Source organism: Osmerus eperlanus, chromosome 28 (assembly GCF_963692335.1).
Source record: "Osmerus eperlanus chromosome 28, fOsmEpe2.1, whole genome shotgun sequence".
In the NCBI taxonomy this organism is placed as follows: Eukaryota; Metazoa; Chordata; class Actinopteri; order Osmeriformes; family Osmeridae; genus Osmerus; species Osmerus eperlanus.
Genome location: NC_085045.1, coordinates 5,806,440 through 5,833,549, shown reverse-complemented (window position 1 = coordinate 5,833,549; position 27,110 = coordinate 5,806,440). Strand labels below are relative to the sequence as shown.

Sequence of the window (27,110 nt, the reverse complement as noted above, 5' to 3'; positions counted from 1 at the left end):
ATATATTTTTTGCTGTGTCACTTAGCGTAGAAAACTTGGAGGGTAGAGTCTGTTATAGGATCACAGTGTTGTGCATGCTAGGACACTCTTAGCCCTGTATTGATCTGTTTCCGGTTGAAATATCACAGAGGAAGTGTTCAACCACCAGCAGCTGTGGCTGAAGCACCTGCTAAACCACACCCTCACTCAGCGTCGGATCTTCTGTTTAACCAATCATGCCTTAATGGATGAGACAAGCAGGCTAAACAGATTGTTTTCTAATCAGGTTTTAATTGCCACGCGACTTCACTCACCTGAGTTACGAGGCAATTATCTCGCCACACTGGCACTCGGATAATGGAATCATTAGTGGACAGTGCGGCTTGATGTTTGGCCTTCAACTCGCATATTAATCCGCCACCACTGCCCAGATGGTTAAGCATGAAGAGCGATAGTCGCTCGGTATGGTAAGCTCAAGGCAGATCAATAAGGATACATATTGTCGCAAAGCCACAGTAACCCTAACCCTAACTGACACATACACCGCATTGTCACTGCTATAATTGACAATATTAATGCCTCGTAAGAATATGGCCAAGCATATTTCTGAGGTATGTTCAAAAACAACATGGAAGCAGATGGATTCACAGACATCTTTTATTGGTCAAACTGAAGGAGTTCTCGCTTGAAGCAACATTTTTTATACTGTACATGGTCATAGATTTTTCACTCTCTCCTCTGCGGGTTTGCCAGGATATAATTGGTACGTTTGCTAGATAGCACTTGATACTCAGACGGAGGAGATAAAACAATAACGTGGAAATACACATAGAGGTACAAAACTGAGGATGAATCGGATCTTTTGCTTCCCCTTAACTTGAAAAAGAATGTTTTCGATGCACACCACACGATGTGTATAAAGTATTCTACACCCGTTCCAATATATATATATTTTTTTTCATCAAATGTGCCTGTGGACATTTTTGATACTGCATCCTTTCTCGTATGTCATATGTCATGCAGACAACTCCAATGGTCTGTGTAAATCCTATTCTGTGAAAAGTGCACACAGGCAGCAGTCTACTGAGATCAATCAAGCTGAGAGCCTCAGACAAAAGAAATGCCGTACAAGAGTTTCTTGTAAACAGCTTGACAAAAGCCATTATATTTATATATATAAAAAATAACATGATGCCTGGCCAAGTACGTCCAATAGAAAACATGTTAGTTACATGATGCTTAGCTGTGTCGATGTATCTACAAATTGACAGACTCTGATTAACACCAATAACCACTTCACATGTCCATAGATGTAGTCACAAAACCTTTACATCAGGGTGAATAGGGTTTGGGATTATCAACATGATTTGGGGTATGTTTGGAAGAGAAAGTCTCAAACTGCACTGTGTATACATATCTGGGGGATTTCTAATAGGCATTGCACACAATTTTTACAGTCAAGTGGCTGTATTCCCAAATATTTAGTAAAAATTTGTACAATGGCAATTCACTGACTGTTTTGACCCTTATATTCATTAATTTTATTTAGTTTATCAAACAAAACAACTCACTTTATGTATGCCATTTCTAACTTTTAAATTCAAAAGTGAAATACAGTGATATACCAATGGTATTATTACTTAAAATAAAAACAAGATATTTATACAATTAAAAACTCTATTCTCTATGTATGCCTTTTTTTATTTTTTGAAAACGCATGAATATAAACTATACCGTCATAATATATATGTTGTTAAAGAAAATAGAAAGCCTTGATGTCTCTGTGCAACATGATTGTTTGTTTAATCTTTAATTGCAAAGTTTTGCCTATAAGAAAGACTACATCTATTTTAGATATGTTCATAAGAGCGTGTGACTCAAACATACAAATTATAATAGGTTATGCGAGGATGACATCTGTCCTGAGCTTTTCAATTGAAATTCGATCTCAACAGCAAATAAAATAAAATAAATGACAAATAAGACAATTATAGAAACGGACAAACCAATGAAAAATAAAGTATAAAATTACAAAAGTGTGATTTAATTCCCAAGCACATATTTTGCAAACAAGAACTTTAAACACTAATTACACTCAAATAAATTACATATGGGAAATGACAAAGCATTAGGAAACTTCAACTAGAGACAGCTCACAAACCTCAGTGTCAATACGGTTGTATGACTTCCGACAACACCAATTGCATGTCATCCAGCAGATTAGCCACTCTATAAGACTTTGCAGTGTGTATCAGAACCATTAAAAATACACGTAAAAATAGATCCCCTGGTTGAAGATATTATTCTTAGGGAGGGAGTTTTAATTAAATGATTAGTCATAGTATACATTAAGTATCATAATTAATGGACCATGCAGTTATTTTGAGTTTTACATATAATACAAAAAGCATTGCTATTGTTTTGATACATGGTTTAATGTCAATGTCAGTAATGGTCATAGCACGTCTTGAAGAAGTGTCTTTAATCAAAAGTAAAAATATATTTGATACTGCAATATTTAGTTGTGATCTTTTAACGATTTGCTGGATATCTCTGCAATGAGTTTCAGTGGGTTAATCATGTCTAATGATGCATATCGGACAAGTTTCATGTCTTTGTTAAAAAGTGACACTGTACAGTAGCTTCCATGGTAATTAGTTTAAACCACAGTGAGGTCACCCTTCTCTCACACCCCCCACCCCTCCCCACATATATCTTGCACAAGTTAATTCCAAACATGATGGAAAAATCTTGAGAGCAATATAAAGACATTGACCACAAAAAAGAAGAAAGTAAAAGACTGAAATGGGACAAGGGCAGGTTTAAATCATTGTACAAAAAAACTAACTGCAACCCACCAAAACCCAAACGCTTTTTCTTGAAAAATCCATTGGAAATTGATTTCTTTTTACAGGTTGCACAGTTTCTATTGACATACTGGATCTGGGATGGACACGCCAGTATACAAAGGGGAAAGGGGAAAGGAGGGGAAGGGGAGATATGAGGACAGAAGGTGTTTATTCTTCCTCTGTGCATCCAAGTAACTCTGCACGCATAGTGATCCTCCCGTACCACGACCAGGGAAGGATCCGGATGAATCGGGCGTAGATGGGAGGGTCTATCACGTTCTTTCTGTGTGTGTCATTGTCAAAGTTTCCTTGGAAGACCTGTGAACGACAACAACAATACCAGGATTACCAGATCATGCTGCGAGCAGTCACCATTGGACCAGTGAACCAGATGGAAACAGAGACAACACAGGAGAGGGAGAGCCCCCACCAAGTCAAAGACCGTCACATTGAGAGCCACTGTACAAATATGACACAGCTCAATGCACTGATGTCTCGATTTGAGGAACGGTCGGAATGCGTAGGTGGTCTGAGTTCCAAGTCAACCGTTCACAACCGAAAATATATTTTAGACAGGATATTTGACAACATATCAGGAGAAAATCTGCAGTTTCTATGTAGATTCATAACAACTTGTGCAAGATCAACAACAACACAAACAAGCCTAATGGGCAGATAGGAATGCACCCTCTGCTGTTGATAATTAGAAGCCTTGTATCTGCGGTATGGTTAATCGACAGTAGAACAAAGTATAATGTGGGAGAGATGCACCTATGGGGACAGCCTCATTGAAGGCTGTGATCATTTCAATTAAACAAGCGTGATTATGACTCTAATTGGAATGTAATGGGACTCCTCATTATGTGAAATGAAGAAAAAACAAAACACAGGGCCAAACCCCAGCAGATATTGGAAACATCCGGAGAGGTTGACTTCAGAAGACTGTGACCCTTACCAAATGACCAGCCCAACACATGTGCATTATCAGCATCGACATCCATCACAGGATAAGGCTACTTCACATCACCACGAACACACCTGATGAATCTCCATGCACTTTTCCTTATTGTGTGTACCGTATGTGTGTAGACATGAATGCATCACAACAAGCAATGTGCCGTTTGTTATTTGAAATGGGTCTGTTGCTACCCGCCCTGAAGAGGATTTGGGTGGAAAACATTCAGTCCTTGAAAAAGTGGTTATTTTTCACGCGAAATAAGCCCACTCCTTCCTGCTAGGAGAGCATGAGAAACCCTGCATTAGCCTCTCGCTGCAAGCCACTTCATGGCCACTTTGGTTCTCAAACTATTCCAGAAGGCTCTAAAATCAAGTTAATTCTCTCTCCAGGGAGTATGTTCTCTCAATGGCCCTGAGTGTGACTATAAAAAGTACTCATCTTATGTCCTCATCACAACGTGGACTCTGTGGAAACTTGACGTTGTTCTGTGTGAGAGCAACGCCGTTACTGCAGTTTCACAAAGGATAAAGGATGCAGTAGATCCCGTAATATGTTATTTACAAGAACCGAAACCTACCCGACCCGGTGCATCAACATCAACTCTTGGATTTTCCGCAAATGAACCAATCTTGCTTCTATTTGCAACTTTGTTATTGTACACATAAACGAGACGCATGACTGCAGAATGCCAGTCTATATCGGTGCTCTTAATCTCTGATCCTCTTAGGCACTTCAGCCTAAGAGGATCTTTCAGCACCCCAATTAAAACAGCAGTCGCTGAAAATGTGTGAACACCACCCCGGTAAGAACCTGCGAAGCGTGAGGGACCGTCAAACACGTAACATGCACAATGTAAGAGACACGATGAAATCCGATGGGCATCCAAGCCTGTGCAGTGGAAGTGGTTGGGATCCAAAAATCGCGTATCGTGAGCAACATCAATTTACAGATTGCGTGTACAATTGGCGTGTGAGCTCGAGCGTTCAGACATAATCCTTGGCGAATGTTTTTCGAGAGAAGCATGACTGTGTTATAGGCCATAGCCATGGCCCCCGGAGAGATGTGAGGTCATGCTGGTGCTACACTATCAGTCATAAGGGGACTTCCCCTGGCTATAAGGTGTAATTGTTCCTCATCAGCATGCAAAGCTTGTGACAAGCTCCCAGACCTTGGCTGGAGAGTGAACACGTGTCTAGACTGACAAATCTCCTCCCGACCAACGAAGACTGCGCGCACACAAACCTTCTCGGATACACATGAACACTGTGTACACAGACACACACTAATGCACACACACACGCGCACATAACCAAAATTCAAATCCAGGGATTATACAACCCTCTTGCCTCACTGTGCCCTTCTCTGAGTGTGTTTTTCAGCCTGAAAGTGGTACAAAGCTATATTTATGTCTATGTATATAACATCCTGAAGAGTACAGTCAAGGACAAACATGCTCTTCTACTCCGTTCTTTTCCCTCCCAAGACTTCTCTCGTGCCATCGCCAGTTTTTCTCCTTTTCACCTACGTTGAAGTTCAGATCTGAGTTTGTTTTTGTTGTCATCCTAACTTCTGGAGACAAACACAAACATCAGAGCTCAGCACCCTCATCTTCCCTCCTCTTGTTCTGCCTCGCCCGAGTTTCGCTGAATACTCAATTTCTGAACTTAAAACAGTCGAGCAACTGGAGAGAGAAAAAAAATCATGAAATATTCAACCTTTCCTCACCCTACCTACTTTTGTTCTGTCTCCACTTTGACGCCTCTGTTCTTGCTAAGTCGCTGACTGAACGAGTCTCCGGGGTGGCCGGAAAGTTCCGAAACAGGAACAGTTCCTGCATGTCATTAATTACCTCCCTGTGTCTTTTGTGAAGATGCTAATTCAACTCCAGAGTGTGGAGCTAAGGTGCGTATGGTAGATGTTAGCCTCCACTTCCGGTTCTGCTCTTGGAAGGTTAACTGGTCCCTCGTCAGTTTAAACGAGAAACCTACAATGGGAAGTACAGCTGGAAGTACAGCTGGAATTCCACCGTCACCAGCAAGTCTGATTAAGCAGTTGCTATTTTCAGACGAGTAAAAGAGGATAAAATGGGTAAAACAACCTTTGGTTGTGTCATTTACATTTTACATTTTAGTCATTTAGCAGACGCTCTTATCCATAGCGACTTACAGTAAGTACAGGGACATTCCCCCAAGGCAAGTAGGGTGAAGTGCCTTGCCCAAGGACACAACGTCAGTTGGCATGACCGGGAATCGAACTGGCAACCTTCGGATTACTAGCCCGATTCCCTCACCGCTCAGCCATCTGACTCTCCGTCACGGAAATTAATTGATTAGATAATGCTGATTTAGCAACAGATTATGCTTCTGCAATGAAACATTTTAGTCAAGGTCTTTCTTTACAGACAGAGCTTGCTAATGGATTTCGAAACTCATTTTGCCTTCCACCTGAAGAGTCATGATTTGAACAAAAGAACCAGTTGGATGAGACAGAGTAGTCAAATCCTTCAAGACAGAGTAGTCAAATAACCATCAGAAATCACTCTGTGGAGGAATGCTACTCACAGAATATATTTATTACTCCCACCAAATATCAAGGCATATTTTATTGTGGAGGAATGAAGTTGAGGTGCAAAACTATTTCAAAAGAGGTCTTCAATCAAATTGTTGATGTTTTTTATTTATTTTGTATCCTAAACACATTTTGTGTGTGTGTTGAATATATACTAGAGTTCAATGACAGTCTCTGGAACTCAGATACAATAAAAGGTGTATCAATCACTAAAGTATTACCAAAAACATTCATGTGGCAGAAATAATACACATTAGAGGAATATAAAAACACAAGCCAGGAAGTCCTTAGAAGCAAAAATTGATTGATTGATGATTTGGGTCTCTTCTACACTGCCAGCCCTTTGCAATTGTGTTGAACATGAAATGAGCCAGAAAACCACAAAAAAATAAACAAAAGCAAAGAGCAATTTGCAGTCAGGAATAAGAGAGAGCGAGAGAGCGAGAGAGAGAGCGAGAGAGAGAGCGAGAGAGAGAGCGAGAGAGAGAGAGCGAGAGAGAGCGAGAGAGAGCGAGAGAGAGCGAGAGAGAGAGAGGAATAGAGGAGGACATTTCTTGACTTGTCAATGTCAGTTTAACTTCTGAAACAGTACCCTACATGGATCGAGTAAAATCTTTTAAAAACAGACCTTGTGCAATTCTATTACCAGCCAAGGTGCAATACTTTTTAATCTCAAGAATGTCTTGAAGATAGATATATCAAAGGCAAGACATGAAATAGTCTGGTTGGAGCAGCCGGCTTTGGAAGCTAACTAACAGCCTGGGTTCATGTCCTCAGAGTCCAGTCCCCTGCCTCTGTCCTCTCAGAGTAGAAACCAAGCCTCCAACATCCGTAAACAAAGCATCAATCCGTTTGTTCTCCACGACTTGTCAAGGATGACTGCGACGCTACGCTACGCTAACACTGTGCACTTCTTCAAAGGCTTGCTGCGAATGCGTATAGCCGTCCTGTCCTTTTCCGGGTCACTGGCCCTCCCTCTCTCCCTCCGCTGGCTGGTGGCTGGGTACCGAACGGCCCATCATCTGTTCTGCACCATGCTTTCGTCTTGACCCTGGAACCTGTGTGGCTCACTTACATTGATTTTCCTGGCTGAGATACGTCAAGGATATACCTTGCTGGTGGAGCTCATGAGGGCTCTAGAGGTCCAATCCTGGCCATATGCCATTATTTGATACTGCCATGAGAGCCAATAGTGCAGGCCTCTCAGTCTTTTTCACTTCCAGCTACATAGTTACCGCAGACAGTTAGGGCGCTACAAGGCAATCTCAGCTCTACCCGGCCTTCACCGGAAAGCCAATAGATGACCACCAGAGGAGGGCCTGTTTGGCTCGATCAAATCAACGTTCTCAAGCCAACCACTTCCTCCGGCAGAAGGCAATAAGACCCAATCAAAGTTAATTTTGACCCGGGAGCACGAGGTTCGGATGCCGTAGCATACAGAGTGCAGCCAAGACCTTCCGGAGAAGGAGGAAGCCAAGGCTATTAGTGGCTAATCCCAAACTACGATTGTATTTACTACCATCTAACATGGGGTTACCCTCTGACCTAAAGGGAATAGCTAGTTCCACAAGCTAATTAACCCCCTGGCACCCAAGTGGAGCACCATTAAGCAGGAATCAATTACGTTTGTGCTTGATTTCCCTATCATGGTGTGTTCATATTGACAAGGAGTAACCGTAGCAAACAGAATTAGGTCCCTAGGAGTGTACAGAATTGTGACACCAAAGCAAGGGTGACATTGAATCAATTTTTTCAAGTGAGTCACCATTTTTACATTTATTTTATTTGTTTTCAGGTGCTTTTCAACACTTCTAACGTAATCTATTGTCTTTTGAATCTCTAGACATTTCAGCCCGGCTGTCCTGGGGTGAGATTTCAGAGCAAATGTATACATACTATAGTACTATGCACATATACAGTAGGTACATACACAAGCAGAGGTAATGGTGGAGGAATGTCTGTTGGTATCTGTATGCTGACAGATTCTCCTCCTCTCTCTATCTAGACCTGACTGCCTACAGCCTCTGCCACCCAGGGGCACAGGAGGGGGAGAGCTGAGTAGAATACCTAATCTCATGCTGCTTACCCACAAGTAGAAATCAAGACTCCCCACCTCTGTCACTGTCTCTCTCTATCTCTTTCTATCTCTCTCTTTCTCTCTCTCTCTCTCTCTCACACACACACACACACACACACACACACACACACACACACAGTCTGTAGTGTGACAGGGAGAGCCTTTGGAGCCCAGAAGTCTAACGTGTCCTCCAGCATTAATGGGCTGCTCCACTTGATTGAAAAGGGAAAACACCTTGAACAGTTGCGAGCTCCTCATAGCCCCGTCCAGGGAAATGCTGATTACCGTTCCTGGAGGCTGAAGCTAAAGCCGCCTAGCTCCTAATATAGAGGCTCTAATGGAGTTTGTATCCTTGGTTCTGCTCTGATACGACAGCAATGTTACCGTACGGTGACGTTTTACACAACTTGACTTGAATGTGTTGTTACAGCCTCGATATCTGTATGCACAATGTATAATCTCCGAGCCAGAGGAGAGACACAAAGGTGTTTTTCACAAAGGCCCCTTTAATCTTTTCTCTCTTTTCGTTTTCATTTCTTCTTTTTTTCCCCTTCTTCTTCCCTGGGAGGATTGCCAAACGTTTGGAAGTCATCCAGGGCTCAGAATTGAGATTGTGCGGCTGAAAATCACACTCAGTAAGCAGTGGCCCACATCCAAAGATCATCCTGGGTGTTGAAATTATAAACTCCTCGAGCGAGGCATTTGAGCAGTGGGGACAGAGAAATGTTTTCGGTCACGGGCCGCTACACTGGCGATTTATTGGCAGATGAGGGTATAAACTGACGTGTGTCCCTTGGAGGGTATGTCGTAGCAAGTCGCTATCGTACTTCTGTTCAAGAAATCTCCTTTTCAGCTCTGTCTCTGATTTACTTCAAAGTGGAGGCTAGCGTAACGAAACCCCCCCCCCCAAAAAAAAACAAAACAATAGCTAATTTGGTGATTTGTTAACTGTTTTCAGTTGATGCTTTTGGGATTGTAGACCATTGCTTGTTAACACAATGACACATGCAGTGTTTTCTCCAGGCCTTGGGAAGACATAGTGTTCTGACATTTACCCTTTGCCAATTATAATGCACTGGGTTTGGTCAGTCGACCCAATCTGCTTAGCACACGTGCATGAGCGTGTGCACACAGGTCCCCTGAGCCAATTATGAGCAGGGATGAGTAGCCATTTTACAAACATTTACATTTAGTCATTTAGCAGACGCTCTTATCCAGAGCGACTTACAGTAAGTACAGGGACATCCCCCCCCCCCCCCCCCCCCTGAGGCAAGTAGGGTGAAGTGCCTTGCCCAAGGACACAACGTCATTTGGCACGGACGGGAATCGAACTGCCAACCTTCGCTCAGCCACCTGACACCCTGACTCCCCTGACTCACAAACAGGGTAAGAGAGCTAAACAGTGCACATTCCCCGCCAAAAACAAACCCAACAGCAACAGGCTCCAGCGCTCGTCCCAGTGCCGTTCTCCTGATAGCGACACGCTAAGCTGACGAGGCACCCTATCCGTCTGCGCGGGCCCCTAACGCCAGAGACTGACACGTGTACTCCTCTGAAGGGCCGCAAACAAGATCCCTGCTGCGGTGCCGGCCAGAACTGCTCGACAACGCTCTCTTATCTGATCCTGGTCGGAGAGAGGCAGAGAGAGCTAGGCCTCCGCTCGGCTGGGCTGGTGTTACTGATAAGGAGGCGCTGCGCTGACAGAGTTTGGAGAGACAGTGCCGGGGTATACGCATGGTGGTACAATAGCTGGAATTCTTTCACTCATTCTTTCAACTGCTGTTTAGTGTGTTTGTTGTGTCCATTTCTTTAGTTTCTTCCTGCAGTTTTCATTCATGCTGGGTCTTATTTGTTAGCCTTCGTCACGTCAGGCTGTTGTAGACTGCGTCACGCAGTATTCTAACTGCATAATATATGGATTATATTTATGTATGTATTTAGGGAGTCAGATGGCTGAGTGGTTATGGAATCAGGCTAGTAATCAGAAGGTTGCCGGTTCGATTCCCGGCCATGCGGGATGAAGTTGTGTCCTTGGGCAAGGCCCTTCACCCTACTTGCCTCAGGGGAGTGAAGGGCCTTCATGTCCCTGTACGCCATGTAAGTCGCTCTGGATAAGAGCATCTGCTAAATGACTAAATGTAAACGTCTGTGTGGAGAGTTGATGTCTCACCTTGTCCTTTCTTTGCTTTTCATCTTGATATACGAGCCAGCTTTCTCCGTCGTTGCTGTACGCCACTTTGTAGGAGCCAACGAACTGGACATGTCCAAAGTCTTTAGCTCCCTGGGTGATGATGCCGGTGACCTTGGTGGGAATAAGCATGTCCATCTAGTAGAGAGAGAAAGACAGGGAGAGAGGGAGGGGAGAGAGGGAGGGGAGAGAGGGAGGGGAGAGAGGGAGGGAGAGAGGGAGGGGAGAGAGGGAGGGGAGAGAGGGAGGGAGAGAGGGAGGGGAGAGAGGGAGGGAGAGAGGGAGGGAGAGAGGGAGGGGGAAGACTTTTGAAACATATTTTTTCCCCTCACAAACTCAAGCAGTGAAAAGTCAAATGCACAAATCAATTTTCTATGACAAGTAAACATCTTTCTGTCTAATCTCCTGAGAAGATTTATGAAGATGTTGTACATTTGGGTGCAAGGAGTCAGCTTCAATTATTCACAGAATATTGAACAACCAGGCTGAGCCCACAACCTCGCCTCAACAAAACAGAAATCGCAGGCCGCAGCAGCTTCTAAGACCCCGGCAGCGCTACTTGGGTTAATTTTTTATACGCTCTCCTTTGCTGCATACACTTTATAGTGCAACACTGGGCCGTAAACACATAGCTGTTAGCTTTATTGACTTTTTGTAGTTCAATTATGGTTCATTATTTAGAGCTGCACTAAACTAGTGTTGTTTGTGATGGGAGTTAAGCCTGGACCAGCACAAAATAACAACCTCATGGCCCCCTGTCTTGCTGACTCAACTACTACAAAGGTAAAGGTGTAGTGCAATTATAGACAATTAAGTCAATGGTTTGCCTGAGTCCCAATATTACTACATTGCTGATCATGTTCAATGAATAATGCATGTCCAAAATGCTTGAAAATAACAACTTGGTTGAACCTACTGTAAAAGTACCTGGGTTGCCAGCTCTGTGTTGGTAAGATGGGAATTGGACTAACACAAAACTGGAGATCGACTGAATCATCTTAAACGAAGGGAACTGGGAGTGTCAAGTTCATCATTCACAACTGGGTGAATCAAAAATGCCTTGCTTCAGATGAGAACAACTGTTTTGTCTGTGGTATATAGCAAACAAAGATTGTCTCCCAGGGAAGATTAAAGGGTGGAATGAGGTTACTGTATAATTGCAGGTTTTAATGTCTTGCCCCAAAAATTCAGGAAAATTGCAGTGCAAAATCTTTAACAAGCAGGTCACCAAAAGCAAGACTTGCAAAAGGGAAAAATCATAGAATTATATTGTACTTAAGAAAAAACTGTTCTCTGAGTCAAAGGGAGGGTGATGACATGCACTTATGAACAATATCCATATCCATAAAACTCTGGCCTCACACAAGATAGGATTATGGACCTTGAATAGCTTCTGGGAACTCAAACAAGCGTTTCCCAACATGAAGTGGCAGAGGCTCAATAGCTAACGGTCTGAATAACGTTGTAGCACGGACCGACGTCTATGTGCGACCAGCGCAAATGTGAACTACAGCAGAGCAACACGCAGGACAAAGCACAGGACAAGTTGAAGGACAGAGGCATGATCTGCTTTCACATGAAACTGAATTCAACTGATTACGCAGAGAGAAAGAAAGTAGGACAGAGCCAGAAGAAAAATGTAATTTCCTGCATTGGATCCACAGCATCCAGGGCCTATATATCAAACTAATTACTTGGACAGAAAGCAAACTGTAGATGTGGTAAGGTGTCACCCTGCTCTGACACAACACAAAACAGGCACTAAAGATAGAATGAGGCCCAAATAGACAAACAAACATCTTTCTCCAGCCCGTACTGTCTCCAAAACCGACTCAATAAAGACTTGACACATTGCAATCCATTTCCACAGATATGAAACAACACCACGCACCATAATGCGATACACCCACTAACACCCTGTGTCCCCGCAGTGTTGGAAAACACTATACGAGATTCAAAGGAGCTAGCTACTCAGGCGTGGTCCTCTCAGGAGAAGCCACACATTGCAGCAGTGTCTCAGTGTGTGTCTCTGTCTCTGAGCTTCAGAACAAAACAGGAAGCTCTCCTCGGGGACCCCAGGGGTCTGGTTCCTTGGAGAGGGCCCGCTGTGCTGGCAGGCAGGCAGGCAGGCAGGCAGGCAGGCAGGCAGGCACAGGCATGAGGCCTTGACTTGTACATGAGGCAGAGAGGTGCGAGACGCTTCCATCTCTGCTTGGGCATTTCTTTTCTCGGCTCCCACAAACTGAAATGAGATGAGTGCGGAGTATGAAGAACAGCTTTTGTGTACTGGAAAGCTCTTCCTGGGTCTTACTGGAAACCGTGCCAGTTCAGGACTACAGCAGAGCGCAGAGCTGCAGCAGTTCTGCCTCGTATTTACCTCTTAGACATCACCTGGAGACCAAGCACCCATGAGTTGACCCCATTTTGCTGTGAATTTAAGATTCACGAGCCTCCTCCTTCACAGTGAGAACAACTGAGACCCTTGTCTCTCCCTTCTTCGAACAAGCATCCCTCTGTGTCTCAGAAGGGTAGGGTGTGTGTACGGTGTTTTCCTGTGGTGTATTTAAACGGATCTAAACAACCGCATTTCTTTCATAATTGCAATAATGGCGGTGGCTTTGTGGAGAAATAACAGGACCCTGAAGGAACTGAGACAGTGGCTCCTGGAGGGAGAATTCCTTCATTGAGAGTGGAGCGACACTCTGCATTGTGCGGCTCTGATTACCCTCCAGACGCAGAGCGCAGAGGTAATCTCATTCTGGCCAACCATTCGAGTCTGCCACCAAAACAAAGGCGCGCTTGAAGGGGAACCTGTAATTGCTGTCACAGGTAGCGGTCAAAATAGACGACCGCCCCCAGAGCTCCCGGCTCCCAACACTTTGATGGCCCAAACCAAATTAGAGGCCAAGATAAGCTTGTTAGAGCTAGGCTTTCCCCCCTCCCTACCGCCAATTCCCCTCCGAACACTCTTAACCCAGGAGAACCAAGGGCTTTTGAAGTCTGTGCTGCAACCTCTGGATGCTTGTGCCGGAGAGGCGCCGGGGGAAAAAAAACGAAATCCTGGAATGATTTTCCTTCGCGTCCTCCCTCTTCTCAGAAGTGTTAGAGACAATTCAAGCAATGCCGTCTGTTTCCCCAGCAGCAAAAAAAACAAACAAAAAAACAAACACAGTCTATTCACGGAAAACGACGTGATGCTAATTAATTAGCATCGCGTACACACTTCCTCGGGTTGAAGGGGTCCGCTAGCGCCACACGGCGGGGCAGAGACGCCATGTGTCACACAAACAGACAACTGGAGAATAAGTAAGGGGAAAAGACAAGAGGCAACCCCCCACCCCCCCACCCCTTCCAGTCTGCTCATTAAGATGAGAGCTGGCGCGTAAACCCCATGTCTGTATTTGAAGTGGGGACGTCGGAGGAGGATGAAAAGGGCACATGGCTGCTTTACAGGCACAGGATTCGACTATGCTTCATGGTGCGCTGTGTATCCGTAGCACCCAGCTAGCAGCTCCCTCCTGTGCTTATTTAATTGTGTGTGTTGAAGACTCACTTAATCTACACCGCTCGTATACCCTGACCCAGTATATAGCCCGCGGGAAGTGTGTGTGTGTGTGTGTGTGCGTGTGTGTGGGGTATCCGCAGGAGCCAGGGTAGTGTACGCACAGACTTCACGCGGGCATGTGGATTTGACAAGGTTTTACCACAGTCCATCAACTCCGCCATGGGGCGGCCAGCCAACTTAAAACAGAGGGAAGAGTGTAAAACTGGGCTGTAGCTGCATTTCTCTGGTTTTCCATCGTGTGGAGCCTGCATCCAATTGTCTTCACAGTTTTAAAATTGGTCTGCCTGCAATAGGCCCATTTCAAGAATTTCATTTAAATGCGTTGAAAGGCAGATGGCAGATGAAAATGAATTAGCTGGTTACAGTTCAATGTTTTGAGGATGTGGTCCTGTTGAAGCTTCTGCCTGTTGACAGACTGTAAGCTCTTCCAGGGTCCCCTCAGGGCAAAACTCAAGGTAACACCCACGCATAACACACACTCCTTCACAACTGCAGCGCCTTTCACGACCAACTGTGTCCGCATGGGGCGACGGGATGTCAGGTCCTATCAGGCGTCTGCTGAGCATTGAAATGGTGAGAAAGGAGCTCTGTCGAGTCCGAAAGTGGAGACACCTCAAGGCTGAACTCTGCCGTGAGAAACTGTCATGCCGCCAAGACTCCGCGCTCCGAGGACCAGCGTGAGACGAGCCAGCATGTGCTAAGTACCTGACACGCAAACACAGTTCTTTCCCCTGCCTCTAACATCGATCAGTGGGCAATGCTTTTAAAGGTGCTAAATGTTACCAGCCTGACCCTTGTGGTCTTATAGTTACTGCGCTTATGAGGATCGCGTGCATGGGGATTCCAGCGTTCCTCAGAGAGTAAAGAGGGGGTCGTTTGGCAGGGCCTCTATTAGTTATGGATGGGTGTCAAATGTTGGCCAGTTGTTTATGGCCAAATGACAGTGAGCTGTAAGTCACAGCACTATATCCAGTTTATATATTTATATCCAGTATGGATACAAATACTACACAGCTCTTTGAAATACACTGTGAATTAAAGGAGATTAACAATATGCAGGTCGAGTGATGGGCCAATTAGTTTCACACAGCCTTTGTATCGGTATGCGACTCATCCCCTCTCCCTTCTTTCCCTCACTCTCTCCTTTCCTCCTTCCCTCCATTTATCACCACCTGCATGACGTTTACATCCGATTCCAACGAGCACGCTTGTAACGAGAGCAACGTTAGCGCAGCATCTTTTTACGAAACAGCGGAGCTGAAAATGGAGGCCGACAACATGACACATACATGACACACCCGTGTTAGCGAGACAGTCACTTGTGTAAAGACTATAAAAGAAAAGCGTTGAATCAATGGCACACACGCATGCCAGAGTTTTATTAATAAGGTTGTTTTCATTCAAGCATCATTTAGACCACCCAGTCAAAGAAAGAAAGAAAGAAAGAAAGAAAGAAAGAAAGAAAGAAAAAATGTTGTTCACTGGGTATTCACCTAACCCTATAACCCCTTACCTTACCAAACCACAACGAAGCATTGAACTTAAATATTATTCAAGCTGATATATCAACTGCTCCCACTTACGAAAACATTTCACATCCAAATACCTCAGATGTACTTGGGGAGACACAGAGAAACTGAGCGTGTCTAGTTAACTCAAATGGGTGAAGGGCAGTGAGCAAGGGAATGGACCACGGTGCTCATATGGAATCGTTTAGCGGTATTACACGGTACAAGGCATTGATGGGCTTTGTGTTCCGTGTAGGAGAGGTGGAGTGTAGAGAGAGCTCTGATCCATGCGGGGTCTGTGGTCGGGCTCCAGATGCACAATTCTATGGCCTGCAGTTGTTTACTGGATGCTTCGATACCAAGGGCAAGAGCGCTTTGCGAAGACTGAAAAAGTACTGTGCCATGGTGAATTCACATGCTGTTGGTGCTCAGCTATGAGGCCGGCTCAAAAACAAATGTGATTATCGTCATGTCACTGATCATGTGCAGCATGCGCTCGTGTGTGTGTGCGCGCGCGAGCACGCGTCATCCGATAGAGCGCCCGCGCAGCTTCACTGACATCCATGAGGTTCAGACACATGAGAGATCCGCATGCGGACCATCTCAACCAGAGCTGATTGGATGCGAGGCAGCTATCCATCCCAGCGTTCCCCCGCAGATCCCCCAGATTACGGCTCGCTCTGCCGGAGACTCCTGAATCAATCATTCCATGATAAAACAGATACATGCGCCTCGCGACAGCTCGGAGAGAGAGAGAGAGAGAGAGAGAGAGAGAGAGAGAGAGAGGGGGGGGGGGGGGGGGGAGAGAGGCAGCAGAGTGAGGGGGATTGAGCAGACGCGTGCCAGAAGATAAGACGGCTCATGAGATAATGAAAGGTGTAACATTAGCCAGGTTGAACGCACATAAGCAGAGCTGTGCAGTTCAACGTGTGGTAGGAAGGGAGACACTAAAAAGCACCCGATTGAATCAGAGCGGCAGATGGATCTGGTGTCCCCACGGTAACTTCGTTTGGAAGCTAATTGAATTAGTGCACTAGCTGGGGGGAAATTGAATAAAAGAAAGCAAAGTAAGGGCCATATTGGCCTGGATTAAAATGAGACTCCAATGATAATTACTTAATGAAATTTGCATTAGGCGTGTTTTTTTTCTAATTAGTTCATGTTACTTCTGAGATTGTCCCTAGACTTTGAATTAACATGATCATTCAAACCAGTGTCAACTTTTTGCTGGAATACATCATTTATTTTTCATTTTTACCATTGCAACCAGTCAACATGTTTTCTATATTGTATCTAAATATTGTTATACATTGTCATTCATATTATTTACATTTAGTCATTTAGCAGACGCTCTTATCCAGAGCGACTTACAGTAAGTACAGGGACATTCCCCCCGAGGCAAGTAGGGTGAAGTGCCTTGCCCAAGGACACAACATCATTTGACACAGCCGGGAATCAAACTGGCAACCTTCAGATTACTAGCCCGATTCCCTCACCGCTCAGCCACCTGACTCCCCAGAGATATTATCCCTATATTAATAAAAACATCTTGGAGGAAGCCTACATTATGCCACTCTGAATACAAATATGGTACACACACACACACACACACCAACTGTTTCTCTGTGGGCATAAAGAGTGTGACTATATTTCATATTTGCCACCTTCATTGGATATCACAGCTGTGGCTAAATGCTTGTGTGCGTCTCTCTGATTGCATTGGAAACCACCTGTGTAACACTGTTTCTTCAATTAGTTCAGCAAGACAACTTGGCTGCAGGTGGTGTTTCTATTGATTCCCTTATGCTTGTGAAGTAATAAGACAAATAATGATAAAGCGCTGGGCAGCGCGGCAAATAAAGAAGGCATTTAAACCGATTTCGAATTTTAAAAACGTTCCTGGTTTCCATGTCTGCTGGGACAAACTGCCGTGATGAATCGTTTGGGGCGGATCAATATCGGACAGCAGCTGATGCGGAGCCAGTGAGCGGCTTCCCCGCCTCCTGCACGTGACTGCCAGCAGCCTCCAGGCGGCCAATGAGGGCCTGAGCCAGGAGGACGAGGCGGAGAGCTCAACACGTTCCAATCTCCACCACCAAGCTGTCGTTTTTTCCCTTTCGAGTGCCGTGATTGTTACCCTCCAAGACAATCACAGTCCATCTCCAAGCCTTTTTTTTTTTTCACAACAGAACTCTTTCTCTTTTTGATCTGATACACAAACTTTTGTTAAGGGATGTTTTCCAGGCTTCAGGGAGCAGCCTTGTTTTATCTTTGAGGCCCATAAACATTTAAGAGGAGATGGGAGTTCCAATAGGCGGAATTAAAGTCGTTCTTCAGAGCAGAGGAAGCAATCATTGGAGTCATTCTATTGATTAAATAAATTGAGTTTTTTGTCAGGGCTGCAATTTCATTAGCAAGTGGGAAAAAAATCCAACTGATCATAATAGCCTTCTTGATTACTATAAAAGCACATTAACAGCCACGGAGCAGGAATCAATTGGGTATTATGTTTAATTATTGGCCTTGCGCACCTCCTCAACATGTGCAAACACACCATGTGGGTTGTCAATATTTACTTGTGTGTCATGGACAATTGCCAGCTAGTTTGGCAGATTCCCTTGGATGGGTTATTTATTCTCATGGCCGTACTGTTTACACAATAACAAGATTATTTGACATTGAATGCGAAACGGTAAAAGCTAAGCTATTCTTAGGGTGACCAGCCGAAATCCATTCTTCTCCAAATGTGTATCTTTGAATTCATTTCCATTGCCCCCATAGACGACATTGTTTTTCTCTTGGAAAATGACCCATTGTCCCATTACTCGGATGAAAGTAACCCACCGAGGGAGGACCTGAGCTGGGATGCCCATTGCTGTTGGGATGGCACATCAGGCACCGACGTGCGAATAAGTCACAATGCTGCACTGAACGGTACAATATTAGCAAATGGGCCAATTAAAGAGGACTTGTTCTCTCAAAGTTCCCACACAGAACTTTTCTCTCCCCACTGCCTTTCCTACCTTCACCCCAATCATCTGAGCTTGTGTGTAATTATCAAGATGCCACAGATACACCACACATATTTATCACCATACGGGAGATAATTGGCTGTGAAAACCAAGGGGCCTGTGGATGACAAATGAGCACCCGGAATGGGATTTCTTTTATAGCTTGTTTATGACCTCAGCAGGTTGTTGAGGCCCAAAATAAACAGATACATAGTTAGACTGAAGTAGCATGACGACCAGAACACTGTCCAGGTGGCTGTGAGTGATGAGTGGATCAGACGTGTCCTTATTACACAGAAGCAGGGTGTTTTGTTTTGCCTGTTGATGCTCTCCCACATCCAAATTGAACCACTTAAGATGCACGGGCGTAGGCTAGGACATTCCCTACTTTAGATCTAGTGCAAACATAGTGTGTTAAGCTCCAACAAATGTAAAAATAAATTACATGGGACTCATTTTAGTCAAACTGAAGCAAACTCGGTTTTGATCTACTTCAAAGGAGAGACATGAAAATGTGCCCCAGCGACCGTTCAGAATTGGCATATAGCAGAGATTTTGTGGACCCCCGTTGTCTTTTAACATGTCACCCTAGCATTTTCCTTTACCACCACTTCTTCTGACCAATACTTCAATGCCTTATTCCCTACAGCTCGAGTGGCAAACCCACAGCAGGGTTCCCATGCATGGGATTTTAAGGGTACTGGCCTGCAGTAGTAACAAGTTAAGGAGGAAAACCACTACACCACACCACTGTCTCTCCAAGAGGAACTAGAAGGGTTTTTGAATCTATCTCGTGGAGCTAAATGATGTCCGCGCGCACTCAGAGAGAGCTTATTTCATCTTTGGCCCTCTGCCAGATATGTAAGCTCATAAGGGTCTTGAAGGAAGGGGCTTAAACCTGGTCTGAGAAGTTGGCAGTTTGTTTACTCTCCTCCACGTGCTCACTTAGAAGGAAAACAACTTCCATCGATCCAAAAGCTGCCGCTGTCTGTTTAACCAGGTCTGTTTATAAAGTCGAGAGGCATTTCCCAGAACAACAGTAAAATATAGGATATGGATTAGAGTTGCCGATTGTATTCTCTGTTATACTTTTATTTTGGTCAGGGACAGACCATGATGCCGTATAGGGCCAGCGGTGCCCTGCAGTGTGAGCTGCACTAACGCTGAGCTAATGAAGAGTGAAATGACGCATGACAGGTTATTTTGCACTTAACATATCACAGAGAAACATACAAATAGGAAAACAATCTTAAGATCGAGAGTAAAAAAGTCAAAGTTAAAAAACGTGTACCCTCCATTACAGACTCTGCATGAGCCACTGGCGAGAAACCCTTTCTTAATGGGATTCTTAGGACCTACAACATTAGGTTTCCAAACCAAACATTGCCCTGATAACTCCACTGCGGGAGCTGTGTTCGATCGAGTCACACCACATTGGAGGTTTGTCCGAGTTGAGGGTTATTAACTCAACACAGCTTCGTTGATGAAGCTGATCTTCATCATTCACGTACAAAAACACTTTGAACATTTACATTTAGTCATTTAGCAGACGCTCTTATCCAGAGCGACTTACAGTAAGTACAGGGACATTCCCCCGAGGCAAGTAGGGTGAAGTGCCTTGCCTAAGGACACAACGTCAGTTGGCATGACCGGGAATCGAACTGGCAACCTTCGGATTACTAGCCCAATTCCCTCACCGCTCAGCCACCTGACTTCCTGAACGTGTCTCCAAAGAACGTGCTGTTTCACTTTCCTTGTTTCTGCTTTCTCACCGCTATCGTTTAAATCCACTCACGGTCAGGATAAACATCTCCTGGAGATGAGAAAAATGCTCTTGATGATAAAGAGCTCTCATGCTCACTCACTTAATCTTTACACCATAACAGTGATTATGACATTTTGCTCACTGCTGGGTCCCAAGTGAAACGATCTTTTGAAGAAAAGGGAGGTGGGTAGGGGTGGGGCGGGTAGGGGTGGCTTTAGGTGGACATGAGTAGAAATATAATGCCATGGGATAAAGAATACGTGCAGAACAAAAACAAACTCCCATCACATAGCTATGTTTACTTCAAATGCTTCCAAAGCTGCTTGTTTCAAAGACCCAGTCACCCTGGTGTCCCAGAAGCAACTCAAGGTGAAATGAGTTAATGGTGCTTCAAGGTAAAAAACGACCCGGGTCTGAATACTGACAATCATAAGCTACTGCTGAAATAACAGTTGAACGTTATGACGAGACACAATTTATTGACGTTGAGGGAAGTATACTGCATTCTGTTCCATCTTTCTTCATTTTCCTTCTGTCGGCAGCTTACGAAGCACTAGAACAGTCGAAACTTGCCAGGAGTCCCGTGCGCTCACTCTGCACTAACAGGGACATTGTGAAACTTGAAAAGCGCAGTCTCTGGCATCTTCCCTGCTATGTGGATGTTAATGTGCATAATTAACTAATCAGCTTATGCCAGCTGGAACACTTGGCTCTCCTCTTGAAAACCTCTTGAAATATTCTGGTTCTTTCTCCCTGTGTGTAATGTCATCTGCCACTAGGCATGACTAGAACCAGCCGGGGCAACAACCGAAAGAGTTACTAGTGGTTATGCTGACTGAATACAGGTTTAAAATTGACCTTAGGCTTCATATCTGGCTTTGAAAAATGTAATAGCGAATAAGGAAAGAGAGAAATAAATGAGCTGACACCGAAAACGATTTAATTGACTAACTGACCGTGCAAAGCATCTTCAGCATGAAACCCAAACTGGTTTTGCGGACAAAAGCGAAAAAGCCGAGGGAAACTTCCGTCAAGTCAATTAGGATTCTTAATTATGGCAACGGCTATGAGGATGGATTTTGGAAGCGAGACAGTTAGACGGGCGAGATAGGCCAAGATGGACGAGGGAACATTCTTGTTTCTCTCTGGCGTGCTGTGCTCTGAATTGTGTCTGTCTTCTTCCAGACTCAGACCTGTATTTCAGAGTTGTTTGTGGTGGGTGTGCAGAGACAAACTTGGAGGGGAATTTGAGGACAGCCCCTGATGGCATCCGAGAAGAACGCAGAGAATCCACGATCTGTAAAAGCTTGTCAAAGCTCTATTTGAATGTTTCGAGGAGAGCACATCATTAGTGAAACCGAAGGCTCCAGTATAATTATCAGCCTCACAATCAGACGTGATTACTTCAGCAGGAAGTTCTAAGGGTAAGCATGCATGCACATGATGGGAATTATAAGCAGTCAGTGGTACTTGGAGAATGCTCTGAATAAAAATCGAAAAGCGTTGAAAACTTTGGGGGATTTACTGCTGCAATGAACCGATCATTTTATGAACCTCCATATCAGGTACGAATGGGATATAGATCAGATACAAAACACTTGAGGGCCCTTGACATTGAAATTGACAGTAAAGTTAGATTAAGTCAATTGCTTTTTACTGGACCACAGAATACAAATGGTGCATAGTTGACCGCATTGGAAACCACTCAGGAGCCAACTGTCGACGGGATCCCGTGTTTTCCATGACCTCATGGTTTCACGCGACCTGCTTCATTCGTCCGCATGGCAGAGCATTCTCTGATATGTTTGCACTCTGGAGTGTTTCCCCACTGCTGCACTGCAGTTGTCTTGATTAATTGCAATACTTAATTTGTCATTAGGTCTGATTAATTCCATTAATCTATCAAGTTTAAAGTCATTCTGTAATGTCACTGGGAATCAATTATTCGCCATGGCAACTGGCGCATAGAAGGGATTGAACTGTAAGTAGGGGCATTTACATATGTGCACATGTACCCTGGGCGCCTACAAATGTACACATTTGCATGTAACAGAATACTTAAACAAACATCAATAAGTCCTTGGGCAAACATCTGCATTCATCAAAGAAAAGCCTATTTATTTTCTCTCTTCTTGCAGAAGATCTGATAGGTGTAGAGAAACGAGCAATGCCACGAAGCTCTATTTGTCAAAGGAAACCATCAATTTCACGGCTGTTTCCCTGGCCCCCATCTCCTCCTCTCAGCGCAGCGTGTATTATGAGACCAAAAGCTTTCCTCTATCCACGACAATCAATCCTAGCCATGTTGCACGGCTCGGCTGGGCCATCCTAAGTATCTTATCCAGAGTACAGCTAGCTCCGTCCTTAAAAGGCTTTCAACTGTGATAAGAAACATGTCTGACTCCAGGGCTGAGCTAATCTAATTAAGTCTAGACAAACAGTCGCGACGGGCCAGCAGTACATGTGTCATGGCTAACGCAGACTCGGAGGGGAGGGGCATGGAGACAGCATGGCCCTCCTACTCTTTGAGATCATCCGATGATATATGTCCCTTCCCACTGCTTCAGAAAAATAAATGGTTGCTTACTGCTGCCTGTAGTACGTCATATTTTGTTAAAAGAAGAATAAAATAAAATAAAAATAAGATTCAACAAGCTGGTCCCACTGGAAAAGCCGTAACTCAAAATGTTGGATCCATTGTGGTCTATTGGGATAGTGTATAACTGTTGCCCTTGAACATTCAACTCATACAGTAAAATATGGACACCTTTGTAAACACAAATTGTCAATTTTTGGGGGGAATCCAATTATTCACATCTGGCTTTGCCATGAGTAATCCTAAACATTTGTGTTGTTGACAGGTTGGGATTGTTATTCTCTCCAGGAACTTTCAGTTTTGTCTCCCTTCAGGACACGCCTCTTACTGCTTCAAGGACAAGAAAGCACACAGTGTTTCTGGACACGGTCTTCCAACTTCAACCCCTGGGGTGGTTTGAAGTTTGTGTAATGAACACGAAGGGTTGATGCATGCTATGGGCCAACAGCTCTAGGCTGCGGCCAACAATAACAGGAGCCATTTCAGCACCACAGGCTAAGTAGATGAGTGGTGAGCGTTGCTTTTTGAAACGACCATGTCAGTATCGCGAGGGGTTCGCGTCGCCTGACAAGAGATACGGACTTAAAGTGGATGTGAACTACTCAACCTATCGAACTAAGTGTGCAAGACACTAAATGGCCATATAATCCTCTGATTTAGCGTATCTCATAAAGTATATGAAGTGAGCCAGCTACACTACACAAGTAGCAAGGGGATAGATAAGTACCCAAGGGCCGTCGCCACTTTCTGTCTGAGGAGAAGAGAGGTGAAGGTAAGCTCCTACCTGAAGCCACTGAGACTGGTCGCTGTGTCCGGATGTCCAGGCGTTCACCTTGCCCTGTTTGTCCAGCCTAGCCTTGCCAGGCTCCCAGGTGAACATGTCCATGTTGAGCGTTCGGAAGATGCTGGACGCCGTGATCTGATAGTCCTGGACGTGACCCGACTTCATCCCCATGGGCTCAGAGCAACCTGGGGGCACACACAAACAGCGCACCACACACCGTCTACACAACCGATAACGCTCAGCCACTGGTTCACTCGGGTTTTTAGCGGCCCTGGGGGGTTTCGTCCGCTGTGGGTGTTTTTTTTGGTTGTTGTAAACTAGTCACCTGTGAGTTCGCAGCCCAGTAGCTCCATGCGCAGGGTGCAGTGTCGTCTACAGACCTGGGGGTAGATGCGCACGTATTGCCCCTCGATGGGCGGGGTGAAGGAGTTGGCGGAGGGTGCGTTGTTATCCACGTTTCCACGGAAAATCTGGAGGAGGACAGGGAGATGTGAGCAGGAGCACTCAAGCGGAGACGGCGTGGATCTCCTCTCGTATCTCGTCTCGTATCTCGTCTCCAGGGTCTACTTTGCATTCAACAAAATTGCCGCCATTCGAGGTCGACGAGCTCGAGTTCCTAGGAAAATAGCCGATTTTCGCGCACCATTTCAGCTCGTCATTTATCAGCAGACGGGTGTGTTTTGAATTAGCGGAGCAATTACATCGCCGTACCTTCTCGAGTGGTTTAGTATGCCTGAATAAACCACAATAATCTTTGACTGGGCCTTCCGACGTAACAGGGAGAGTCTGTTTTATTATCTGCAGTTTGTCTGTGTGTGTTTCAGTATACTGCATTTGTCTATAAGTACACAGAATCTGTATAATATTTCCATATATATATATATATATATATATATACAGGTGTGTGTGTGTTTTATGGCTATGGAGTCTGTAGGAGTTTTCTGTGGGTGAGTTTAGGTCAGCAGTGCACAGCAGCATGCATACAGACAGGGTGGTCCCAGCAGGGCAGAGCATCACTAAATCTGCGCAGAACAAAGTATCTCTCCCTGGCCAACAGACTCTCACAGTCAGGCATTCTCCAAGAAACCCGCCGAAACCAACCAAGAACAGCCGTAAACACATACAAAGTGTGTGGTTCCATGTTCTGCAAGCCCCATTAATTTGTTCGGATTCTCGCCAGACCAAACAAAAATAAAAGTTGCAAAGAAAGTTGCAAAAAATAAAGTCTGAAGAAATGACAAAAGGGAGCAATTGCGGGCTAAACGGTTATAACTTAATCCGAACATAAATTTGGCCAGGGGTCTGGAGGCTGGGGTTAAAGGAGGGAGGTTTGAGGACACGCAGAGTTCCATCCAAAATGATGGAATGCCAGGACGACTATTTGGTGGCTAGTATCCCCAAATAGTATAAAAAAGTCAATCTAAAAGTCGTAAAACTGGAGGGGGGTAAGTGGCAGGAAGATGAGCATGGTGTGAACTGGCTAATTAAAAAGCCATCTCATCATGTCCTCGACCGTGCCCTTGACTTGGTGTGCGGTCTCCGGTGCCTGCGTGTGTGTGTGTGTGTTTTACTTTGTATGTGTGTGAGAGAGACAGAGACAACCACCCCCCCCCCCCAAAAAATTTTTTTGCGTCTATGTGCGTCTCACCATGTCCTCATCCGTGCCCTTGACTTTATACGTCCTCCAGGCCTTGCCATCATCGCTGGAGGCCACTTTGTAAGACTTGACGTACTCCGCGCTGCCGATGCGCTTTGCACCCTGGGTAATTAAACCTGTGACCCGCATTCTCCTCTGTAGGTTAATCTGTGGAAGAGAAGAGAAAAAAACAGAGCAGGCAATATGAGCCTCACCAGAGAGGAGGCCTGTGTCGGTGTCTGTGCGAGTGGTATGCAGTAACGAGACTCAGCACACCATGTCAATTTGTAAGATCAGGGTCATTCATCTCATTCAGAAAAGTCTGCGAGAGACGGGAACATGAATCAATCCTCACGCACAAGATCCAGTCTGTCAACCACATGTAGCCTGTCGACGTCCTGCCGTACTAGAACTGAAGGCTTTAACGGCGCAAGCAGCGAGGCACACAGACCAAGGCTTGAACATGCAGACTGTAGCCGAAGCAAGAGAGTCGACAGCCTAGACGTAGGTGAGCGTGTGAGAGTGTGCGCGTATTCAGCCATTACGTTGAATTGCTCCATCGTGATGAAAGATCACTCACGGCACGTGGGATAGAGAGAAGCGCGTTGGGAGCATGGAGTTATGCCGTGCACGGAGAAGCAGACACACGTGGTACACGCACGCACACACACACACACACACACACACACACGTAAAGAGGGATCATCAAATAGGGGATTATGCAAACATAAACAAAAACTCCCCTTATTCTTGCTCAGAGAAGAATCTTAAGGTGGCAAACATACATTTACGCACTTGAGGACCTGGGATAGACTGGATAGAAATCACACAGCTCTGATTCTCCATTCCTCCCTCGTTCCTCAATTCCCAAAAGACACCAGCGACGATGCACTTCTCACTAATTAGGCTTGCGAGCGACAACTAAAGGGCCACTCATCAGGTAATTGCCGTGATCCTTCTCAGCGTTAATGACCACTCACGCGCGCACAAACCCGAGTCCTTTAAGCTGATAGTGATGCATCCATGCTGCCATACGTGTGTGTGTGTGTGTGTGTGTGCGCCGGGCCCTGTTTGGAACATCTGCAGCGGACCTGCTCACGGCAGTTTGTCAGCTTTGCGGGAAATTGATTCAGTGAGAACGGCTGACATGAAAACGCCTGTGACTCCTTCGGTCGTACATCAACATGACACGCCGTCAAATGTGGATCATTTTACCAATCATGATCTCAATCCCTTCCTGGCAGGCATTGAAGAGAAGCTCTACACTGTGTGGAGATTATCCAGGGGGAAATCACTGCCAAGTTGATGTCTCAAATTGGATGGTCAAGTCTTCCTTCAAGAATCCGGTTAGGGTTTGAGCAATGCAGAAACTGTACTATAAAAATCTGCCTTTTCAGAATCAGAGTGTTTCTGATTCTAAAATCTCCAATCTATTAATATATTTGAGTGTTTAAAAGGCATGGCAAGGGACCAGCTCTTGGGATTGCATACAGATTGCAACCCAGTCTTAAAACCAGACTTGCAAATCCCAGTTCGAACGTGTGCTTTAGACATCTTGGTCTGCTGGCGCATTTTTCAGCTGGGCCAGGGAAGAGGATTTGATCCTTGAGAGTGACTAAAATAACC

General features: G+C 45.0%; 1 protein-coding gene across 2 annotated transcripts in view; it reads right to left on the bottom strand.

Moving 5' to 3' along the window:
* Positions 1-618: 618 nt before the first annotated feature.
* Positions 619-27,110, bottom strand: part of edil3a (EGF-like repeats and discoidin I-like domains 3a) — an 81,789-nt gene continuing 55,297 nt past the window's right edge. For both annotated transcript variants that reach the window (XM_062454470.1, XM_062454471.1), the window contains 5 exons: positions 25,497-25,652; positions 24,174-24,318; positions 23,849-24,033; positions 10,602-10,757; positions 619-3,146 (listed from right to left, as the gene is read on the bottom strand). In XM_062454470.1, the coding sequence (XP_062310454.1) occupies positions 2,997-3,146; positions 10,602-10,757; positions 23,849-24,033; positions 24,174-24,318; positions 25,497-25,652 (792 nt within the window). In that variant the 3' untranslated portion in view covers positions 619-2,996. The remainder of the gene's footprint in view (positions 3,147-10,601; positions 10,758-23,848; positions 24,034-24,173; positions 24,319-25,496; positions 25,653-27,110) is intronic.